Source organism: Epinephelus lanceolatus, chromosome 17 (genome assembly GCF_041903045.1).
Source record: "Epinephelus lanceolatus isolate andai-2023 chromosome 17, ASM4190304v1, whole genome shotgun sequence".
Lineage (NCBI taxonomy): Eukaryota > Metazoa > Chordata > Actinopteri > Perciformes > Serranidae > Epinephelus > Epinephelus lanceolatus.
In genome coordinates, this window is record NC_135750.1 from 17,411,103 (window position 1) to 17,434,488 (window position 23,386).

General features: G+C 41.6%; 1 protein-coding gene across 2 annotated transcripts in view; it reads right to left on the reverse strand.

Moving 5' to 3' along the window:
- The window catches only part of insyn2ab (inhibitory synaptic factor 2Ab), a 32,685-nt gene extending 16,159 nt beyond the window's left edge, over positions 1-16,526 (reverse strand). Inside the window, exons 1-4 of one of the 2 annotated variants that reach the window (XM_033612797.2) lie at positions 16,184-16,526; positions 15,824-15,986; positions 5,031-6,201; positions 591-662 (exon numbers count right to left, since the gene is read on the reverse strand). In XM_033612797.2, the coding sequence (XP_033468688.1) occupies positions 591-662; positions 5,031-6,196 (1,238 nt within the window). In that variant the 5' untranslated portion in view covers positions 6,197-6,201; positions 15,824-15,986; positions 16,184-16,526. Of the gene's footprint in view, positions 1-590; positions 663-5,030; positions 6,202-15,823; positions 16,100-16,183 lie in introns of those variants that run through there. The other variant, XM_078160842.1, reaches the window with a different exon arrangement.
- Positions 16,527-23,386: the final 6,860 nt, after the last annotated feature.

A 23,386-nucleotide genomic window follows, 5' to 3' on the forward strand; every position in this document is an offset into this window, starting at 1 on the left:
GTCTGCTTCTCTCTGGAATCACTGTTTCATTTGTTCAAAAATATGATAATATTTCTTCAGGGAGTGCAGTTAGTTACAGTGTGGGCTCCATGCTTACTCCGACAGCTTGAGGGACCATCACAAAGGGGCGGGGCTTAAAAAAAGGTCAGTTGTCTTCAATATATTACCAATTTGTTCTGTTTTGCCATTTTTTTAACATTTCCTCGTCATCTTGTTATGCCCTGTGGGTCATGTCTTGCTTGGACTACTCTACAATACCCCCACAATTTTCAGTGGTACCACTCTTTTTTTGCCTGTATCCATATGCTTTTCTGAAAACGTTCACAAATATGAAATTAAATGAATGCAGAATACAGACAGAAGGCTCCGTCCGTGTCCGTATCTAATGTTGAACATTTATGAGCCCTTGGTCAAACCACTGGAAATGCAATACTCATACACACATACATTACCCTTTACATTTTCTGCAAAGCAAAGCATCACTGCACCAAACACCTCTAAGCATTCCCTGTCACACTGAACCAAATTATCATACAGAAAACAGCATCTAATGCAGCATTAACGACACACTGGCAGTGAAAAGAGCCCACCTGTAAATGATGCACGCACTGTTTCGACAAGTGTCACAGTTCGCTGTGTCTTGTCCTGTTCGGTAGGTGAGTCTGTGAAAAGAGAGATGAAAAAGATATATGTGATCTCCAGTGACAGGCCTGAGCTTCCATATTTCAACACCTGTGGGCATCAGCTATCAGACAAAATTTGTTCAGCTTGTTGTTTTTTTAGCTGGTGTTGTTTTTTCCTAACAGTTGAAAATGCAGCAAGGGCTCTGATCCTGTAATTTGCTCAGATTTGGTTAATCAAGTGTGTAGACTTGCTGATTTTACATAACAGGATTATTTTGCTTTGCCACGACAGAGTTTTAAAATGTACTCCGTGTCTGTATCCTATAGGAAATAGGAAATAGGAAGCAAGTAGTAACGCAATGCTGCATGAATCATATGTAATGAAAAATCGTTACTTTAAATGGAGGCTATATTGTACATCTTTTTTATTCCTCATGCAACTCAATTTGCTGTGGACATAATGAACATCAAGGATTCGAAAAAAGCAATCAACAAGACAAATTGTATCTGCTCTGTTTATGGCATAGGTACACAGCCCTGAGGGTCTGTTGTCTTTACCGTATAAGAGTTGTAATTTATTATGTTGAAAGACCTCCACAAAGGACCTACTTAAGCCATCTCTCCGGGCACGACGGAGGCTTATGCGTCCATATGTCAAAGATGAAACACTAAATATACAATGGTTTTGTTGTATCAGTCCGCATCGTCCATATCTGGAGTTTTTCATTCATATTTCTAATGACATAAGCATGCAGCTCCGCATGTTGTTATTTGCGCTATAAGTCACTGCATGCAATGGCAGGCTGCAGTGCTGGGGGACGATGGGAGGGGCTGCGTTAGAGCTGCACATGTAATTGCTTGCTGTCATGGCAGCCGTTCACCCTGTTGGATGACATGTGGAGGGGTTGGACCTCAACTGCTCACCATGACATGAGAGGTGACCTCATTGGGGGAGACAGAACAGCGCGTGGATCGAAAACGCTGATGGGAGCTCAAGGTCAACAAGTTCATCCATCCTGCCCTGTTCCCAAATGAAGTCTCTCTGAACAGCTGTGAGCAAGGACAGTAACTCACTGCACAGACAAGCTCCACACTAGTGCTGTGCTGCTGCCCGGATTTTCATGTACATCCTTGTAATTTAAAGAGCTTCGCTCTAATAATCAAAGGGTATTAACCTAAATTCATAATCACCGCTTGTAAAAACACACACACTTCCTTTCCCCATTCAGGATAAAATGCTCATGACCCAATATAATGTCACTGCATTAAAAAGCACAGAATGTCACAGAGGATGATTTCATAGATGCTTCATGGGAAAAAAAAATAACTGCACCTCTGAAAGTCGTTCTCTAAGCTGACTGTTTGTTGGCACAGATTCACTGCTGTGTTGTTTGCCCACGTCAGCTGTCCTGGGATATGTCCTGCCCTCGTCATTCCAGTTTTACTGTCCACACCCCCTGCCTACGTGCCTGCTGCTCTCCCTGCCTGAGCACTGCATGGTATTTTGTGTTTTTATTGATATCCCGTGAGCAAAAACTATAATCACATCACAGCACATTGTCTAACATGACATGCTTTGCTTTGAATATGGGGTAAATACTGCATGTGGTCCTCTGTTAGACACATTTGCTTATAATATACACACACAACAGACATCATTTTGCGACTAATTGATGCAGCATTGTGACTGGCGTGGGTACACACCCCTATTATTGTGTATAATTGTGTATGCATATCAGTATTATGGCAGTTTTATCAATACAGTATAACCTAGAGTTGGCATGCATCACACATCAAGCTATGCGCTGCTATTATAAAATCTAAGGTCATGCAACAGACTATTCTGTGTGTAACTGTGTTGTTATCTGTCTTGCAACCACTTCAAGACAAAGACCTTGAACACAAAGTTTACATAATGCATACAAGCTGGTCGGGCTTTTCAGATATATTCATTATGCTGTGATTGAGTTAAGAATCTAGAACAGCCGTAATATCAACAGTGCCTGACCCGCTTCTGCTTTAGTTTTGGAAAACATGAAGGGATGTGAAACAGATGATACGTGAATGCGTTGTTTGTAGTTCCTTTTTGCAGGATGTCATTGATAAGTGTGACCTCATCAAAACTTTAGGAGATGTGAAACAGATGAGTGTGTGCATTTTAAGTTCCTGTTGTACTTTTGCAGGAAACATTTTTCTTTGTTTTTGTGGTTAGTTCATGGGCATGAAAAATTCAAAACAATGGAGAAGTGGGATATTTTGTAATATATATCATTTCCAATTCAAACAGTATAATGGAGGAAACGCATTATACCTTTGCTGGACCATTACATTACTGACTCTGCATGTACAGTATGCTTAAATCAGCGGCTTACAAAATGACTGGACATCATGTATTTATTCCTGGTGAGAACAGCGAGGCTTTTAGTTGGATTCATCTCAAAGTGCAGCTTTACAGAAGGCTATCTGTCTGTCCACCCATGCAAAAAAAAGAAGAGTATTGGGAACATACTGTGGACGGCAGGCTTTGCATCCTGTAACTGCACCTCTCTAATAATGCTGAAGGAACACAACACGCAGTGAAGGCACTATAGCAGGCTCCGTTTTGCGGAGATGAAAGGCAAAGCGTTATGAGGCTGCACTAATTGGGCCTTTAAAAACCAAGTTCCACAGAGCCACACTGGGGTGTCTTGTTCTCCACTGGATATGGATAAGACTTAAATACAATTTGCTTTGTGTTGCTATGGGTTTTAGAGATGGAGTACATTGATTCTTACGATTGCGATGCTTGTGAGTCTGGCTGCGGACATGGCATGAGGACTTTATGAAGCTTGTTAATGCATTTTCTCCTTTACAGGTACATCTCTAATGAAATATGACACATAAAGAATCACTAGAGGTGCTCTTGCTCTTGCATTAAATTTACAGAGAGAGAGAGAGAGACAGTGCTAACAGGTATTGTGCTCTGTGTCTGGAGTGTCCCATTAGACCTTGACGGTTGATCATATCACACCATTTTTTTAGCTATGCTAGAGGTATGGCTTGGTAATTTTCCCACTGTTGCTCTAATGCCATGTGCAGATCAAAGTCTTCACTCTTTCAGCAAAATATCTCAACATCTACTCAATGGACTGGCAGCACATTTTGCTCAGATATCCATGGCTCCCAAAGGGTGAAGCCTGATGTTTCTTCTAGTGTCATCATAAGGTTGACTTTTTAGGGTTTTATTGACATATTTTTAAATATTCAATGACCTGCTGTGAAATTTGGTACACCAGTCATCTAGTGCAATCATGAAGGTTAAAATTTCTGTTTCAACAATTCAGTGCACGTCCAAATATCTGCAAACTAATGCCACTCCCATTAACCTTGGCTGTGCTTTGTTTTTGGTGCTAATTAGCAAGTGTTAGCATTCTAATATGCTAAACTAAGATAGTAAACATACATGCCAAACAACTTACGTGCTATATTTGTGGCTCAGGCTATGATTGCAATTACTCACAATGACATTGCGCTTACAATGTTCATTGCCGAAACATCTGAATTGACAGAATAAGTCTTGGCATTGTATATTTGCAAACCATAGATACAATACATTTGTAAGTTTCATATGTAGCCAATATATTGAAACTTAATGCTTCGTTGTGTTTCAGTTTTCAAATTTATGTTGTGACATTGCTGTGATTAACATGATTAGCTGGTAAGGGTCAGGATAAGATCGTTTTGGCTTTAGAACATCCGGATTTGTCACCACAACCATGGATAGACATGTCAATAAATATTTGCTTTTATCGCCACAAACACTGCTGGTAATGTCAAGCCGCGTCGTTAAAAATACCAACTTTCAACACCACAAACAAAGCTGGTGTCAAGCAGTGGTCTGCCACTTGCCATCTCACCTAGGTCTCATGCCATCCACCATCCTCTCCTCCTCCTCCTCATTAGAAACTCTGCTCATAAACAAGCAATCTGAACCACATCACTTCAGAAACGCTGATGTGATTTGTTTGAAATGTACAATGCCAACATTTTCTACTGGAAACTGGGCTGGCTGAAATCTGGGAACCCAGTGATAGAGCTAAAAAGAAATCTGACAGATTGAGAAACACCAGCAGTCAGACATCAGTGCAGCATTTAAACAAACATCACAGGTTAACTTATCTTGAAGAGAAACCTAGGGGATCCTATGAAGTCATTAACAAAAATTGCCCAGTGTAAACATCCATTCTTTGGCGATTCATTGTTTGATAACCAATAGGAGTGATGGCCAAAGCTACAGGACTCAAGACTTGGAATTACCTTTTGTCATAGTTTTTCCTGACAGCACACTGTGACATGTACATTGTGTGTTTAATGCGTGTTTGGTTGCATGTATAAAAGTCACGGCTTTGTAAAGCTTCCTCTACTCACCCCTCTCTCTGCGCTTCACCTTTCTCCAGCTCCTGAATGACTCCAAGTAGGACCTTGATGGTCTCCTGGCTTGAGCTGATGAGGCTCTCCATGGCCTGCAGCTGTGCTTTGATATCCTTGTCTCCAGATAAGGGCATTATCTGCTGGCTGCTCCCCATGCCCGGGGCTCCTGTGTCTCTTGGAGGAAAGCCCTCATCCCCCCCAACTGTTTGCTGGAGTTTAGAGGAGGCTGACACATGCCTTGTCCGACACTGCCCTTGTGACTGCACAGAACATTTGGCACTATGGGGAAGTGTCTGTGACTGCTGTTCGTTTAGCTGTGTGCCCTTTTTCCGTTTACAGCTCACAGACGGGCTTCCTAAAGACTCCACCTGTGTCAAAGAGTTCCAAGCGACAGGGCCTGTGCCCTTTGACTTTTCCTGTGAAAACTCTGAGTTAGCCAGCTGGCGCTTTGAGGAAGTGCCAGCGTCCATGTCTTCTTTGGGTAATCCTTTGTGTTTGGTCCTTGTCCCACAAACCTGGTACTCTGTTTCTCTTTTGGAAGGAGGGCTGCTCGGATGGCACTCTTCCGAGAAATGTGAAGAGTCTGGACAAGAGGGTCCATCCACACAGTTGGCACTGGAAAGCAAATCCTCTGTATCACTGCTGTCATCAGTGTGGTGAAGCAATGCCTTTGTCTGGCCCACAATCTTACCCTTGTAATTAGAGGACTCCCCGATAGGTTGTCCATCCTCTCCTCCCGTCTTTATGTCACTCAAAAAACCATTGTTTTGTCCTTTATAATCTTCCACCAAAGCAGTATGTTTAAATGTATGTCCCTTTTTCCTCTCAAAAGGGAAAGTCTTGTATCGCTTAGTGAGGTCCGGCGATGTCTGGACACCTGTACTCTTGGTAACATTTGGAATAGAGCGTCTGGCAGGCATGGTCATGTACTTTCGGTGTGTCACTTTGCAGGAAATGGATCTAGAGCGTTTTCCACGATGCTCATTCTGAGCGTCACAGATATCCTTAAAACGCACTTGTAAGGCCTTGTTTCTCTTCTTCACCTGCTGCTTGCCTGATTCTGGTCCAGACTGTGCATCGAGGCTGTGTGATGGGCCTGTCTCTGAATCGGATTCATCTGAATTTGAGAGAACAATGCATTTGGTGTCCTCTTTGCTCACCATATTTCCTGAAAAAGGTAAAAGAGAAAAAAAAAGTTACTCTGTTATCATCTGGGGAGGAATTTGATCTGAAATCGCTTCAGTAAGATACTGTAACAAATGATTCTCTTCTCCTCTGGGACCATAACTTCACACTCTGGTAACACAACATAAACCTTTATTAAAACACAATCTGTGATCCAAAATCCAAATCCAAAATTTACAGCACAGCATTTATTAAAACATGTTGTGAAATGTGCCAAAAGTAAAACATTGAAAACCACACACACACACACACACACACACATACACACACACAAAGCATATTTCATCTACAAGTTAAACTATCTGGTTATGTATATGAAACACTTGATACAACTGCCCCCCCTGTCCCAGCTGAAATAACTGGAGTCCATCAATATTGTCTTAAAGAGGCTGTGGCACACTCGTATTGGTGTCTTGTGAAATCTAAGGCACTCACTGGTGCCAATCCTGTAGGCAGGAAGGGGGCTAAATTCCTCTCCAAAATGAGGCTAAATATTGTCATGGAAACAACTGGCATGGCCTTTTTCAGAGGGGTCTCTTGACCTCCCTCCTAAAGATATCTGAATGAAAATGGGTTCTTTGGATAGCCATTAGTCCCCTAATCTTGAGCAGGCTTGTTCCTAGTAGATCTTTTGTTCCTTACAATCAAAGTACTCTTTCATATAAAAGCTGTATACTAACCAATCTATTTGAGGAGCAAGACCTTGCAACATGTGTATACACAGATACATACCACATTAACAGTGTTGGGCAAGCTACTTGGGAAATGTAGTGAGCTAAGCTACTAGTTACTCTACATCAAAATTAAGTTTCACTACATTGAATAAGCTACGGAAAATGGCAAAAGTAGTTTGCTACTTGCAAAGCTACTTTTACTTTTTTACCCAATGTCAAAGCAGCAGAATCTCAGAGATCAGAAAAACTGTCAGAAAAACAAATAGGCAGGAAAAAAACAAATTCAGTTGGACTGTTCATTGTAAAATAACAGACTTTATGACATTTGAACATGTCCTCCAATAACACGACATCATCAGTCGGCCTATTGCCTTCTCTCTTTCTCTCTCCTCTTCCTACTTAATGCATTTCTCTGTCTTGGCCTCTTTCAGTCAGCTATCTGGCTCTGCCAGTAATTAAAAACCAGAATTCCAAAATATATTTTAAGTCAATAAAACCAATTAATGAAAAGCAATAAAAAATAAAAGATCTAAATTAAAACTCTTCTTTTTTGGGGGACATTTGGACATGAACACATCCTGCAAATAACACGTGACATCAGTATGTCTCTCCTCTCTTTCTTCTTACTACTGTTCTGTGTCTCTCAGCTCTTTTCTTGGCCCTTGTTGTGTCTATTTTTCAAGTGTCCACTGCAAATCCACTAAATATATACAGTCTATGGGCAAGACACATGAGAGACAAATCAAGAACTGCAATGTAGCCAATCAGAGGCAGAGTAGGGTGGGTCTTGCCAATAAAAACCAATAGCAAAGCAGCAGAAATCTGACTCAGAAAGTACTGACGTTACCACCACACTGCTGAGAAATGCCGTTAAATAGTTGCTGCCCAACACAGCACATTAAATCAGGACTGTTGTAGAGCTCATAATGCTAACTGTACTGGTATTAGTCTGGGCCCATTAGATAATGAATCGTATCAACTTTAAAATCACAAACTATAGTATATCAGTATGTGATTCCTTAACAATCTATAGTGAAAAAGTTTCAACTAGCCTATATACTTCAACAGCAAAAGCAATTTCCTGACATTAGTTATGGCTTTTGGTTTTGGTGTGCCACCCGAAGATTCTCAGTGGCCCCATCTGGCCAACACTATGAAACATTTCTGGGGGCGCCACATATACTTGATGCTTTGTCACACAGATTATTATTTTCCTTACTCTGTATTCTCATTTCAAATATCTCTTTTAATGACATCCTCAGTGTTGTGTGATAAAAAAAATACAGAACTCTTCCAGATAATATAAGCAGCCTATAGGTTTATGTTACTGCCTCCACTTTTATTTACTGGAACTTTGCAACACATAATTTTAAGCTGTTTTATTGGAAATGCATCATTGGAGCTGTAGTTAATTTCTCATCTGACGTTTTTATGTTACAAACCATGTGCCTTCAATTTTTTTTATCAAAGAGGCAGATATTTAATAACACAGCTGTTCAATTTTTTGTTCTGATGATTCAACTTGGCGAGTTTCCTGTCTGTCCAGGCTTTAGAGGTCCTCCAACTCTGATTCACCTAAAACTGTCTATGGAGAAAATGAATGGAAGTTTCTTTTTACTGTGCTAACCCTTCTGCTGCACAGCTCATTGACAACACTTGCAACTGCTAGTTACGTACAGTAGTTTTTCATAAGCAAGCCCGCCTGCCAAAAGTCTGATCATTTGCTTCGGGACACCTTTTTGGAATAATAACTGTGTTTGCGCTACGCTCCCTGCTCCGGCTGCCACCATTCAGAAACTCTGTTTACTGACTTATGTCAGTTGTCAGCCTCCAATACACACCTCCAGCTTGAAACACAGTTTTGCCGTTAACTCGGGGTGTTGTGCCAGATCACGGCTTTACCTAATCAACTCAAGTGTTTGCCGGTTACTCTAACATATATTTATTTATGTGGGAATGTGAGTTTATGCTTTTTAGGAGATGTTTGTGTGGTTGACAATATCATTAAACTATAGGACCGCAAAAGCTGCTGGCTGTTATTGCTCTCCAGTAGATGTGAAAGATAACTTTGAGTAGCAAACCTTATTTTTACTCTGGTTTTACAAATGCATTATGACTTGTTTATGCTGTGGTGAAACAGCAGTACTCATGTTTCAGTATTAAGTGTTTTGGGCTCAGTTGGTTTTGTGGCTTATTTCCCCCTCGGCTCATGTCATATTTGGGGTTTCCTATCAGATCACTGCGGACTCCAATTTCTTTTAGAGGGTAACGCTGTATATGAGCTTTAATGGTTTAAACACGCTGCGGCCTCGCACACAGCCAGTTCTCTTGGCTTCATGGGGAAGTCTTTTGTTGCACACAGGAGAGTCACATTTACATTTTATCCACACAGATCCTGTTTGGCTTTACATTAGAGAAGCATTCCAACTCAAACAAATGGGTTCATGTGACAGCTCGCTTTACTGTTCTTCATATCATAATTACATCTAAACGTCTGAGCTCCTGTTCTCTGCACCGATACACTCAACCACACTCACTGCCAACCTCAAGCTTCCTATACACACACACACACACTTATGGTCACCGTCTTATCAATGCTACATGGCATTTGATAAGATTTTGTGCATTCTTCAGCATTTAGATTACTTGATAGTATCGTACCCACAATGGTTGGAGGTGTTTTGTTAAGGTATAGCTGTGCAGCAGTTGGCTCACTTGTAGCAGGAGTCTAGTATAATAAATTCCCCTTGTGGTCTGAGGTTCCTGCAAGAGCAAATGACCACACAGCAGCTGTGGCCCACACATACTAGACTCTGCATAATAGCTGGTGTGAGGCCTCTCCACCTGTATCCACCTGGAGGCTCTGAGTCCAAAGTCCCCAGGGGGAAATTTATTATCTCCACTCCACGATCTCTGCTGTGCTGAGTGGAGTGACGAGGTCAGAGCCAAGACATCACATCTAAAGTCCGCACATACTCCGCCATCACATAATAAATCTGTTCCGTGTGAGTTGGCTGGCTGAAATGACCTTAAACTTTAAATGTTTACAGATTACTGTTTGTGACAACTTTTTATTATACAGGCAGCTTGGGACACACACAGGTCACACAGTAATGGGTTTAGGAGTGTTAAAGTCTCCAAGAAATGTGAGGCAGATTTCTAACAAATGTTTTAGCATATGGTTTATAAATGATGGAAATTGAAATAATTGCTTTGAAGCATTCAAACCACAGTTGTTTACAAGGGTGTAGGTTTGTTTCAACATTGGTGGGCCACATATAAAATAGAGGGGTGGGGGTCCTCTGCCAGTAAATGTAAGCATCAAACACTTGCATTGCACTTGCACATGCATTCAGATAAAGTTTTATGCTTCACTTTGTGCATTGTATGTATTGGTAAATACAAAAAGTCCTCTGCTACTCTCATGTCTACTGGGGGGGGGGGGTAAAAATGCATACATTCTTAATACTGATGGGGACATGTCCTCTGCATCCCCCCAAGAATTTACACCTATGGTTGTTTGTCATTGGTAAATCAATAAAATTGACTGATCCAAAGTCCTGCCCTTAGTTACTGTTGCTAACTCGGACAAACTTGACAAAAAGGAATATGGGGATGCTGTGTGCTGCAGTGTTTATTAGATAGTTTCTGGGCGCCAGGCACTACAGCTTCAAGAAGCCGACAGTAGGGATGACAGTATGCAATGTAAGGATATGTTCACACTGTTAACTATTATTCATTCATTCAGTTTTTGTTACCGCTTGCAGCAGGAGGTCTGGAGCCTATCCCAGCTGACACTGGGCGAGAGGTGGTGTACACCCTGGACAGGATGCCTAACAAGCTCAGGGCTGACACATAGAGACAGACAAGCATTCACACTCACATTCACACCTACCGGCAATTTAGAGTCACCAATTAACCTGCATGTCTTTGGACTGTGGGAGGAAGCCGGAGTACCTGGAGAAACCCACGCATAGAAGGGCTCCCCCACCCCAGGTTTGAACCAGGAGCCCTCTTGCTGTAAGGCAACAATGCTAACCACTGCACCACTGTGCCGCCATGTTAATCATTCTGAACAAGGCAAAATGGTGCAAAATGAAGCTTCCAGTCTCAATGAAAAAGGGAGAAGAAGAGACAGACGATGACAAGACTATCAGTCAATAATGCCTGTGCAAAGCCAGGTATGTGTCGCCTTTCCCCCTCTGGGGATCGGTTAAGTAGGCTACTCTATGCATTTATTACTGAATACAGACCATGGTGCTGACCTCACACTGGTTTGTCTTTACTGTAGGAAGTTGCATTAGTTACTTTGGGCGGCACGTAGCCTTACAGTGATAATACAAAGGGTCATTAGCCTTTTCAGAGACCTACTAGTATCTGTCCTTTTCCGAATCACTTACCAATACCACAGAAATAAGGAGGAAGCAAACCTGGCTGATGTTGGTGATCTGACATTAGGCTAACTCCAGCCAGCATTTTGATAACATCAGCCAACTCAAGATGTGACTATATACATTGCAATGTGTCTGTGAAGACTGTGAGAGTCCCCCAGCCACATCTTTTAATCAAAATTTTGGTCTTCTTTTCAACATATATGACCCAAGCACATTGCATATCTAACACAACAGGAAAGGGGAAAGTTGACTGAGGTGCTGCTGTGTTCAAAGCTTGTTCAACCAGGGCTAAGGAATGGCCAATCATAACTTCTTGTGTTTGTGAATGCAGCAATATGATGTGCTGAAATCAGTGTGCTTCATTTACAAGATCTGTCTTGTTTGACTGCTGTCATACATGACTAATGATGCACCAAACATTAACATGAATTTCTCACATTATTAGTAGCCTGACTAATTTCTTACGTTTAATTCATCATTACCAAATAGTTTAAATCACTTTTATGTCATCATTATGAAATCTTTCCCCCATTTTTACATATTTCCAATGGCAAAGCTTGATGTATATTGATTATGTAATAAATCACAAACTGCTTTGACCAGACAAAGGAGCAAAAACTGACTTTTGTAATACAACAGCTTGCCGCTGTAGTCACCCCCCATGCAGAGTTTCAAATTAAGGTCCATACGATCAAATGAGAAATACTGCATTTTCTGTCTCATCCGCGCAGAAACACATTTCATAGCTGGAGCATGAAATATATCAAGCAGCACAAGGAAATGAAATGATGTCTGATATGGTTGAAAGGAAACATCAGAAAGAGCTGGTTAATCATTTTCATATGACAAGACACCACGCGATAAATAAACTCCAATGAATCATTTATTACCACACAAAAGCAAGCTATTCATGGTGTCGCCGCTTCCCTGAAAGTAATCATGTTTTATCATTCGGAGACATTGTAAATCCATCAATGTGATTGTTCTGTTGGGGAAATTCATACTGAAGAGACGTTTCCTAACTGTCAGTTTCACTACTCCCATGAAATTAGTGAAAGGAAAGGAATGGGTAGATAAGATTAATGTTAATTTCTGATCTGCAGCTGATCTATATCTGCAGTGCATGTTGAGTCCCAGTAATGACTTAACGTGTAAAGAGCATAAAGAGAATACACACTTTTTAATGATCCCAAAATTGCCTTCATGCCTGGTGACTCTGCATTGTCTTTTGTGTGAGTGTGCATACATGCACTAGTGTATGTATTAGTGTGTGTGGGCCGTATTGTCACCTTTTCAAAAAGAGGCCCTTGCCAGCATCTTACGGAGTGTGTGCATATACACACACGCACACAACAGCAGACAGGGGCTGATAATAAAAAGCATGAGGTTGTATTTCTTGGGAGTCCTGCCATGCGTTTCACCTTGCAAACTGTCCACTGTAACCTAACCCTCAGCTCAAAGTGTTGATGAAATGGAATATATTTAGAGGCAACCATGTTTCATCTTGCTTCCCATTAATGCTGCAAAGAAACCGCATGCCAACCGCTTCTAGTGTCACTTCAGTCGCCGCAATGCATTCAGTGCCAGATGAGGAGAAAAAAATAACAAGCAACTAAGCTCAGTCTCATTATACAAGAACAATATGGTATGCTGTGTCATGAATTTACGCACAGTTGTTTTGGAATTTCGGAGCAGCTGGATTTTATTGGGGGTGGTATTTGTTCTGAAACATAGCCTAGTATGCACTTTGATTTTAGCGTAAGTTGTTTGTCAGAAGCGGTTCCACGGATAAAAAGAAATTTGTTCGAGGCTGATTCACACGGGATCATACTATTTCACACTCAGAAATACCAATCTCACACCACTGAAAAGGTAATCACATCTGCAGGAAGTCTCCTCTGAGCGCGAACAATTTCCCATGCAGCCATGTAAGGCATGTAAAGCAGCTAAATGGTAATTCACACAAAGGGAATCAAGAAAAGCTTCTCAATGACTTATTATTGTTGGGAGTCAGATAGACGCAGACTGAGAGGAGAGGCTGACGTGACACATGAATATATTCACATGGTTGAGCGAGAATCTCCTTCTCCTCCTCGTCTTCTCTCTCCTACTCCTCCTCTTCCTCCTCTCAAAGCAAGCTATATCTCTGCTAATGACCTGAGGTCCTTCCCTGATTTGGCCTCAGCTATCCAAAGGATTATGAATAATGCATTGACTCTAAAATTGCAAAAGTAATCCTCTGAAATCTCCTTATGTACCCTGGCAGACCACGTTGTCTGTTGCAATTGCCCTTCAGTTCTTCACGCTAAAACGCTGCATGTACAAGGGAGGGCAGAAAAAAAAGCACCTTTCGCTACAGTATCATGATTGATTTCTTATGACCACAACGTTGAAATGTGGTTGTGTGTAAAAATTGTTAATAGGGAGGTTGGATCCATTTTCCATGCAACAGCAGGTCTACAACACTGCTGACTCATGATTTATGCCCCATCGCAAGGCAGGGAGAAAGAGGCGGCGTAGATTGCCTTACATCCTTGACAGCCTGCATCAACGCAATAATTACTGAAGTGCATCTGTAGGATATTTACATAGGATAACACTGTCTAGCCACTCTCATTAATGGTTAACTAATGGTATTATAGTGGCCCCATACAGTAACCTCCACTGCACCATCTATTCAATCTAAGTGCATCAAGGGATGTTTGTCAGTGCTACAGCTCATCATTTTACTAGTATGTGCAATCAAGTGTGTATCACAAGGCAAATGCTGCTGTGCTTGTCATCTCCCCGTGTGTTCTACTGTATGCATTGTTGCTGTGCAATGTATCCATTTTGTATGAGGGATTTTCTCTCATTATTTGCATATATTACAGAGCGTGACATTGCACCAACTAAGCACAATGCAAAGGACGAGATATCGCTGCCTTTGTCCGATCCATAAGGTTATGTGCGTGCGTAGTCATATGCATTCCTTTTCGCACTGTGCAATTGTACAGTATAGGTTCCGGCCCCTACACCCTCCGCGTTGCAGTAATCTTTTTCTCAACACACCATCACGCTCTTATTCCTGCAACAATGTAAGCCCCTTTGGTCCCAGATTTTTATATTGTCTTTTGTTCAATTTTTGAAAGCAATCCCAGCCTGTTTTGAGATCTCCACAGTCACGCACACACACACACACACACATACACAAACCATCTTCTTCCAGCAGTCGTCCAGAGCTATCTGTATCTATCCGTACTGCCGGCTACACCTGTGAAAGTTTGCTTTATGACATTGGCTTAAAAGATTTATCACTGAGAAGCACTTTCTGTTATGGGGAATAGCGGGAGGTTTTAAAAGGGTCCCATCCCTCTATCTCCTGGATGAGAGCACTGGCTGTGAAATGGATCCTTGGGAAGAGTAAGTTTGGAGAGGCTGATATGCAGAGGGGCATTTTTTTGTGATCACATACTTTCCTGCTATTGTCGTTCTTTTTTCTTTTTGGTATAAAATTATGGAGACGACAGTGTCTGCCTCTCACGCCAGAGCTTACATCTGTAGTGCATCACCCTGATGAGTTCATTGATTAATAAGGGGCTGGGCTATGGGCATACATGTGTACTCAGGTCGATGTGATGATTGACTTGGGTATAATGTAAAAGATGATTTATAAGGGAAAAAGATGCTGAGACAGACAAGCCACAGAGTGTTTGGCACCTTAAAGCTGTACCCTGTCAGTGTTTCCTGTAAATTCAGGTAGTCAAGGAATGACGTGTGGAAAATAGAGGAACAGAGAGAGGGTGAGAGAGAGGGAGAGAGAGGGAGAGAGAGGCAACGACTGAGCAAATATAAGTGCAGCTCTCTATGTGATGCAGCACCCCAGAGCTTCCTGGATCACACATGTCATTAGTCATGATAAGTCTGAATCCACCTCTTATCAAATTTAGCCTTGAGGAGCAAATCACTCATCCCATATGAATTTGTCATACAGTCTACGCCACTTAATGCGATAGGTGTTTTCCAATAAATGATCATCATCCTGGCAGTCTATCACAGCACAATATAAAATAGTCTATTAGTGAGTGCTCATCAATATTCCTCACTATCAAACCCAGACAATTCACAAGTACAGCTATCTCGATAATCAGCCTCTGCATCATCAGATAAATACTGCATGTCTGTCAAAGGCTGCAAAGACACGCATTATGATAAGTATATAAATCAAAGTCAAATTACATCACTGCTCATCTTCATGTTCAGTTGTGAAGGAAAAACCTTTACGTGTTCTCCTGATTAGTCATTAAACCTTTCAATGCTTGGATGCAGAAATGCCCCCTCCCTAATTTATCCATATCTAATGCACACAGGGATCATACACATGCATGCATCACTAGCCAAAAGACTTTAACAGTATTTTACCCCAATTCTCGCATGCCTCTGATATCCACTTTGATTAAATTAAGATTTTAAAAGGCAGACCGGATGAATCCCCCACTCTTTTTGCAGTACCTGTGAATATGTGTGCAACTCCAAGAAAAGGAAGCACAACTCTTACCTTGAGAAACAGATCAGAGGTGCAAAGGACAAGAAAGCGCAGATCCCCTGTAGAGCCAGTGTTCATCCATGTATTCAGTGGGTGCCAGGGTACCGTCCAGCCACTGGAGCAGCTCTCACAGGCTGCGGGAGGACCGAGAGAGAGGCAGCCGGTGCAGTGACAGCTGGAGTAGTTGTGGCACATCCGGCAAAGATTCAGGTTATCGGGATGGGAGAGGGAAAAAAGCAGAAAGACATTGCCTCAAAACCTCATCGGGTCCTTACTGATATCCCCCTTCCTGCCTTTTACTCTGCTCTCCTCTCCCTTATACACCTCATTCAAGCATCACTGACACTCATTCGCTCTTGTCCCTGCACTCACCGGGAATAGGCACTCACACACGCAGCGGAGATCTCCATCTCGCTGTGCTGCTGCTGTTGCTGCAATCCCTGTGCATTCGTGATTGAGTGTATGTGTGTATGTGTGTGTTAGGAAGGCAGGGAGAGGGTGGGCTGGTGGGTGGATGGGTGGGTGGATATGGCAAAGGGAGGAAGGAGGAGGAGGAGGAGAAGGAGGAGGAGTGAGGGGTAGTACGCAAGCTGCTGGGGAAAGTCCAGAGTCGCTGAGCTGCATCATCGGCGAAGACCCCCTTAACTTGTCCTCCACAGGCTGGCTCCGGTGACACTGAGCTGTTATATAATCTGAAGGGCTTCGGGAGACGGCAGAGAGGGGGAGCTGTGAAATAATAATGCATTGTGCTTTTAATTGGATGTCTCCTGCCCCCCGTTACTTTCATACATCTGACACATTGTTTATGAGAGATGGTGAAGGGGGCTGAATCGAGCAAAGGAAAAAGAGAAGTGGCTCTGTAGCTGCACAAAGGGGGGGAACAGAGGAGGCGAGGAGCCAACAGGGCAGCAGTGTTAATGAGAAACTGAGACGAGAGAGAAAATGAAATGACGAGAGGGAGTAGCCTAATAGAGACAGTGAGACAGTGTGAGAGGCACGGAGAGAAATGTACTTCCCTGGAAAACGAGCAATATTGATTATACCGACGTCTCAGATTTCTTCAAACTCTCCAAGTTTCTTGGAAGTTCGTGGCTGTGCCTAATGGTGTATAAAGTCCTGTTAACCTGTACTGCCCAACACAATCCAATAATTACAACATGTCTTTAGTCAATGGAAACAGAAGAAAAACCTGCAATAAGTCACGAAGATGACTAAAAATGTATACACCTGGAAAACAAGCTTTTAGTTTGTGGCAATACTCTCTGTGAACGAGCTGTTGTCTTGGAAGTTAAAGGGCTACGGTATGCACAAACAAATGACTGTACTGTGAGAAAAAGGTCATGAGAATAACTTTATACAGCTTAGCACAGCTAACACCACTGTGTGAAAGCCAACATTCTTTAGTTTACATCATTGCCCCTCAATGAATACTGCCTCCTTTAGTTATTTATCTATTTCTGTGAGTTTTCACTTCTGTAGTTTGCTATATTTAAAGTTCCTGTGTGTAGGATTTAGAATTTTCTTTCTTTGCACCTCCTAGAGGCAGTATTCAAAAAGACATTGGGGGAATACCCTGGCAACACTGAGAATGGATGAGCTAAAAAAAAAAAAAGAGATGCACATAGACTGCACTAATTTTCTACACAAAAACTGTGTCATCAGATTTTTTAAAATATATTTTTGGGGCTTTTTGCCTTTATTTGTTGGGATAGCTATAGCATGAAATGGGGAGGAGAGACGGGGAATGGCATGCAGCAAAGGGCAATGAGTTGGAATGGAGCCTGCGGACGCTGCGGCAGGGACATAGCTGTTGTACATGGGGCGCCTGCCGCTACCAGGTGAGCTAGTGGGTGCCCCAGAAAAATTTGACAGATTCAAGAATTACATAAAGATTTTAAACATAGGGGGTGCTAGGCTTAGTTTATATGCGGTGAAACACTGCACATTAGCATTAAACATTAAAAAATAACTGCTGATTGTTTTCATGCAATTAAAGTAGCAGAAGTGCAAATAAAAGTTCCTTAAATTCCGTTATGAAAGCTGTATCAGTATGGATAAAATCACAAAAGACATTTAATCCTTTTAGCAGGTGAAGAAAGTCATTAAGCAAACCAAAGTCACCGAGTTATTTTCCCCAGGAGCTGGGGAACTAAATAAAGAACATAACTAAAAGTAAATCAAAGTTGCCCTATAGTTGCAACCCAATCACCAGAATACATTTTGGCATTGTTAATTTCTGCAAACCAAAAGATGTGTACCCACCGTTACTCTTGTACATTATTATTTAGTGGATATGTTGAAACTTAATGTTCCTTTATGTTTCAACAATGCTGTGGTTAACGTGTTGGGTTTAGGCATAGAAACCACTAGGTAATGGTTGGGAAAAGATCATGTTTTAGATAATAATACCTGCTTTGGTTGGCACAATCCCAGCTGGAAACGCAGCAACTGGCTGTGAAAAACCTGCTGACGTTGGTTCACATGTTGGGGTGCACATTCAAGCACAGGATCCAGGGAACTGTTCAATACAGACATGGTGGGTGAATAGTTCTTAGGTGGTTGTCAGATGACTTTTTTCTATAAAAAGAAATATTGAAACAAAATGTTACCGCTCTGCATAATGTTAAACAATAATAATAATACAAATAATATTAGTAAATTAGGTTATTATTTAATTCATGTCATTAATGCATCCACTATGGCATTCCTCTTTAACAACTGTTTAAATTCAGGAATCTTGGAAAAATAAGCACAAAACAATATGTTGACTTGAAATAATACGTACAGGATGAATAGAGTAAAACATTATGAAAGGTGAAAAGTCCATACACCACTCACATCAGTCCTCTCTTTGTCCCGCCTGGCATCTTTGGAGAGAAAAGACACTCACAGGCCTGAAGGGAGTGGTCTCGTCAGGAGTGCAGGTGGAGTGGACACTTGTGATTTAACAAGCTTGTTACAAAACACCAACCTTGTGAAAGAAAAACATCCACGTTTGGTGGCTGCTAAAGCTGCTGTGAACGCAGGGATGACTCGCTAAATGAAAAACAGTTTTTTTTTTTATTTGATGGTCTGCAGCCTAGCAGTTGACCTTCACCACTCCAACATGCTATACTTTCATATGCATATACTGCACTGTATGAATATATGTGCCTCTGTATGTATTAAATTTATCATTATATTTTTTTCTTGTAGGCCATCGGGGTGCTGAACCGGTGACCTTCATGCATCAATAACTCATTACACACAATTCATAATTCATCATTACAATTTATTATAAATCATATACTACATATGACTATATTTAAATTTTTCTGAAACTCACTCATGGTCTTACTGTTTCACTGTTTACTGTTTCACCTCTTTAAAACATTCTCTTTTATTGTTCCTTTTGTAAAATGTTTTATTTTATGTGACTTTATTCTGTTGTATTCATTTTTTCCTATTTGTTAGTTGCTCTGGAGCTATAGGCACAAAAGAATCTTACTACCCACAGTGTGTATTATTTTGTATTTGATAAATAAAACGTTACTTGATTTGATTTAAGTACTCGCACTATAAACCTTTACAGGGTGAAAAGGTGAAGAAGTAACTCTGAGAGAGCTGGCAGTAAAGTCAGTGAAATAATTCTATTAATTTCCCGGGGAGTCATACGCAGTTTCATTGTTTGGCACTCTGCTTCATGAGATTGCCCTGGAGATTTTAGTCAAACTAAAATCTTGCCAAATTTCTTTCACAGTAATTGTTGATACCAGTTTGGTAATGTACTGCAGAGTGAATACTATAAAGCTCCGAAACCTTGAAGTGTTTAAAAGTGAATTTTATATTTTAAAGTTTGGCATGCCCGTCTATTTAACTTGGGTTATCTTTGATTACTTTGGAGTTGTAGGTTTAAGAGTAGAGATGTCATAAAATGACAACAGAACCAAACTTTTACAACTCTTTACTTGTGTAAGTAACCTGAAGCTGAAGAGGAGAAAAGCTTTTTTAAAATGAGTTTTTTATTCCAAAACAGCAAGGGGGGGCGCAGTAGCTGGCGCGGTGATCTGCTGACTGTTGTGTTATTGATTTAATTGTCTGTTTTCCTCGCAGCCCTGCCTGTTCATAGGCCTATGACGAGCTTCTGACTGCGCCCACTGCATGCATGCCGATCCAACCCGCCACGAACCACAGATCCCCCTCAGCCTCGACACCAGCTTAATCTCACTGTGCTTAATGAGTGGAACAACACAGAGTTGACAAGTAGGGAAAATCCCCCCCTCCACCACTTTCCTTAATCTCCTCTCTACTACGCCGTTTATTGACCTGCCAAAGGCTGTGAGGGGAGTGTCCAGATTTATGCAAAAAAGCCCTCACTGCTCGCCGATGACTGTCAGCTTAACCATTCATTATGGTTGGATCCCTGAGGACAGATTGTACATGCAGAGACTTTAAAGTGGTCATACACCACTGAAACCGGGGAAATGTGTATTTGAATGAAGGCTTGGGAGAGTGAAAATGTGTGAACGGGAAAACAGCAGATGTTGCATAAAAGATTGAAGGAGAATATTGAGGTTCAGACACAAACACTATTCTATTTCTTCCGGTTGATTTCCCCAATCTCGACTGAGTTCTCCGAAATCTCACAGGTGAGGAGAGTGTGCACTGTCAAATGCTTTCCTCAGATCCACACAGCATCCCTAGGTGAAGGAGAAATGGTTGCATTAGTTTATGAAACAGCCAAGGCAGTAAACATACACTTTTATTTCTTATCTAAATTATTCATGAGTATTTTCCTACTGTGTGCAGCAAACACATGGGGATTGGAACAAGTCAGATCACTGCATATAGCCACAAACATGCATAAACAAGGACGTCCTCACTCGAGATGTTGCTTCACACACATTCTGATTGCACCTGCTGATAAAAAGTTTTTGGTGATTGGTATGTGGAGCCTATGGGACACCAGCACTAAACACACACTTTAAAAGGGGTTGAGCACAATGATCACAGCTGGTGAAATCACACCAGATGATGCCGCAGTTCTTAACCCAACCTTTCCCACTGGACAAAAAAAACATCAACACCAACTTACATTTGGCTTTTGTGTTAAGTGGGAAAGGTTACATTCAGCATTGATTTCTGGGACAAACTGCTTTGAAGCAGTCGGCACGACATGCAAATTTTTGCCTGCTCAGCCATTTAAAATTTCTGCAACTGTCTGCCATCTTTAGGCACGTATTCTGTCCATGTCCGTCCAAGCAGCGCATGAAGATCGATCAAAATTAGTTGGCACTGAGTTTGAAGGAGAGACTAAATAAATAAATGGACCTGCACTTGTATACCGCCTTTCTAATCTTCCAACTACTCAAAGAACTTTTTACACTACAGGTCACATTCACCCATTCACACACACATTCATACACTGGTGGCTAAGGTGCCACCTGCTACTCAGTTTCAAACACACTCACACACCGATGGAACAGCCTTTGGGAGCAATTTGGGGTTCAGTATCTTGCTAAAGGATACTTCGACATGTGGACTGGAGGAGCCAGGGATCGACCCGCTGATCTTCCGACTGACCCGCTCTACCTTCTGAGCCACAGAAGTAACTGTCTGAGGGCTGCCGTAGAATGGCAACAAGGATGTCAGCCGACCAACACTCGCTACCCGGTCCCTGGTTGTGGTGATTTGCGATGCTGGCCAGCTAGGAATTAACTAGCAGCCAGTACAGTACAGTCCTCTCTCAGCTAGCTAACATTTAGCCGTGTTACTTACTGATCCATTAGAAAGAAAGCTAGCTGAACACCGGTGTTGAAGCCTCTTTGGTCACGGAGCTCCTTCGATCTCTTGAACACCTGACTGAGGTTTATTCTTGTTTTCCTCTTCTTTTATCACTCTCCTTTTTGTGCATCCTCACCTCCTCACACAGATTAGCTCATTTTCTTTTGGGAGGCCATTGTTCACTTGCTTCCAAACTTTGTCCATCTGCCATTGTGCTCGTGATTTAACTATCTCATGCCCCGGCCAGTTCCTCATAAGGACCAGCTCCAGTCCCTGATTGGCTGACCAACCAGTTTGGCAATACATGACGCATTTCCTGCCGTAAAGCAGATTTTTTCCGCGAAAATTCGTTCCCGGTGGCAGAAGCTTATTGCAAAGATTGCAAAGCCATTTAGTAACCTATGTAAACGCTGATAGTCTGATTTTACTGTGTATACTACCCTGTGCAACCCACATTATTTTCATAATGATATATATGTAGGCAAAAACGCTGTCTGTTGCTTCTTTAAGTTTTCGTCGAGCACCATCTTTAGGTCAAAATTTTAAGTACTTCTACAACCAAATACCAGCAAAACTAATGTCATTCCCATCAGCTCTACATTGTATTTTGTACAAATTAGCAAATGTTGGCATGCCTACATGCTAAAGTAAGGTGGTGATTATCGTAAACAAGCAGCACAACATTAGAATCGTTGTGTGCATGGTCGCATTCAACTTAAAGCACCTCTGTGACTAAGTACAGCTTCACAGAGACACTTGCCTGGCTGTGGACATCCAGATGATCCATCTCTACAGAGTAATCGTATTATTTGTGAATTTATAACAAATGCAGTCATGGACACACACACACACACACACACACACACATTATCCACCTCCCACTCCAAAAACACACACGCACACACACACACACACACACACACACACACACATACATAGGAACTGAACGCCTTGTTGAACACAGATGGTGGTCATTCTCCAAACTGCCATAATGTTAAATGATATTGTCCTTGTTAAGGAGATAACAGTTCTTAATGCTTTGACTCCTGGTCTATTTTAGGATTCTTTTCACCAAACTGCCACTCCAGTTTTATCTCAACAAATAGCATTAAAAGCACAGCACCGTTAATCACTATGTCTCTGGAAAATTGGCTTAACTATCTGTAAAAACTCCCACAGAGAAGCCAACGCTAATGCTGTTTAATTCAACCCCATTATACAACACAGGCACGTAAACACAAAATAAATAATCAATGTAATATAGAATTGTTACATAGCCCATTATTTCCCCGTTGGCTGCAGATGATTACTGGGTAACTATTATGGTGCATGAATACAATGACAAGTCAGTCATAATGTACTGGTGTATCGGCGTCCCTCTGATCCATACTAGGAACACAACGCAATCAGAATATAATCCAATTTATAATATAATCTAACACATTATACTCAGAACTTCTTCTCACTGTGTCACTGACTCTGAGTCACTCTTTGACTCTTTGCTCTCTCCATCCAGAAATGACAGGTCCTTCCTGGGTGGCCCACTTTTGTTTGAGGAGTTTGCAGTGTAATTGGTTGTCTGTAAATCTATTTGCATATGCACTGTGTGCCCATCCCTCCTGAGACCACATTCAAACACAGCTAATCTGGCGTTGGAGACTCAGAGCGGCATGCTTTCGTTGGATCAACAAACGGCAGACATGAATGAGGAACGAATCGCTTCTCCATTTGTTTTTGACTATGTTCTTTTTCAGTTAGGACAATGGGTAAGCTTGTAACAGCCTCAGAGAGAGTTTTAATGTTTGCGCAAAG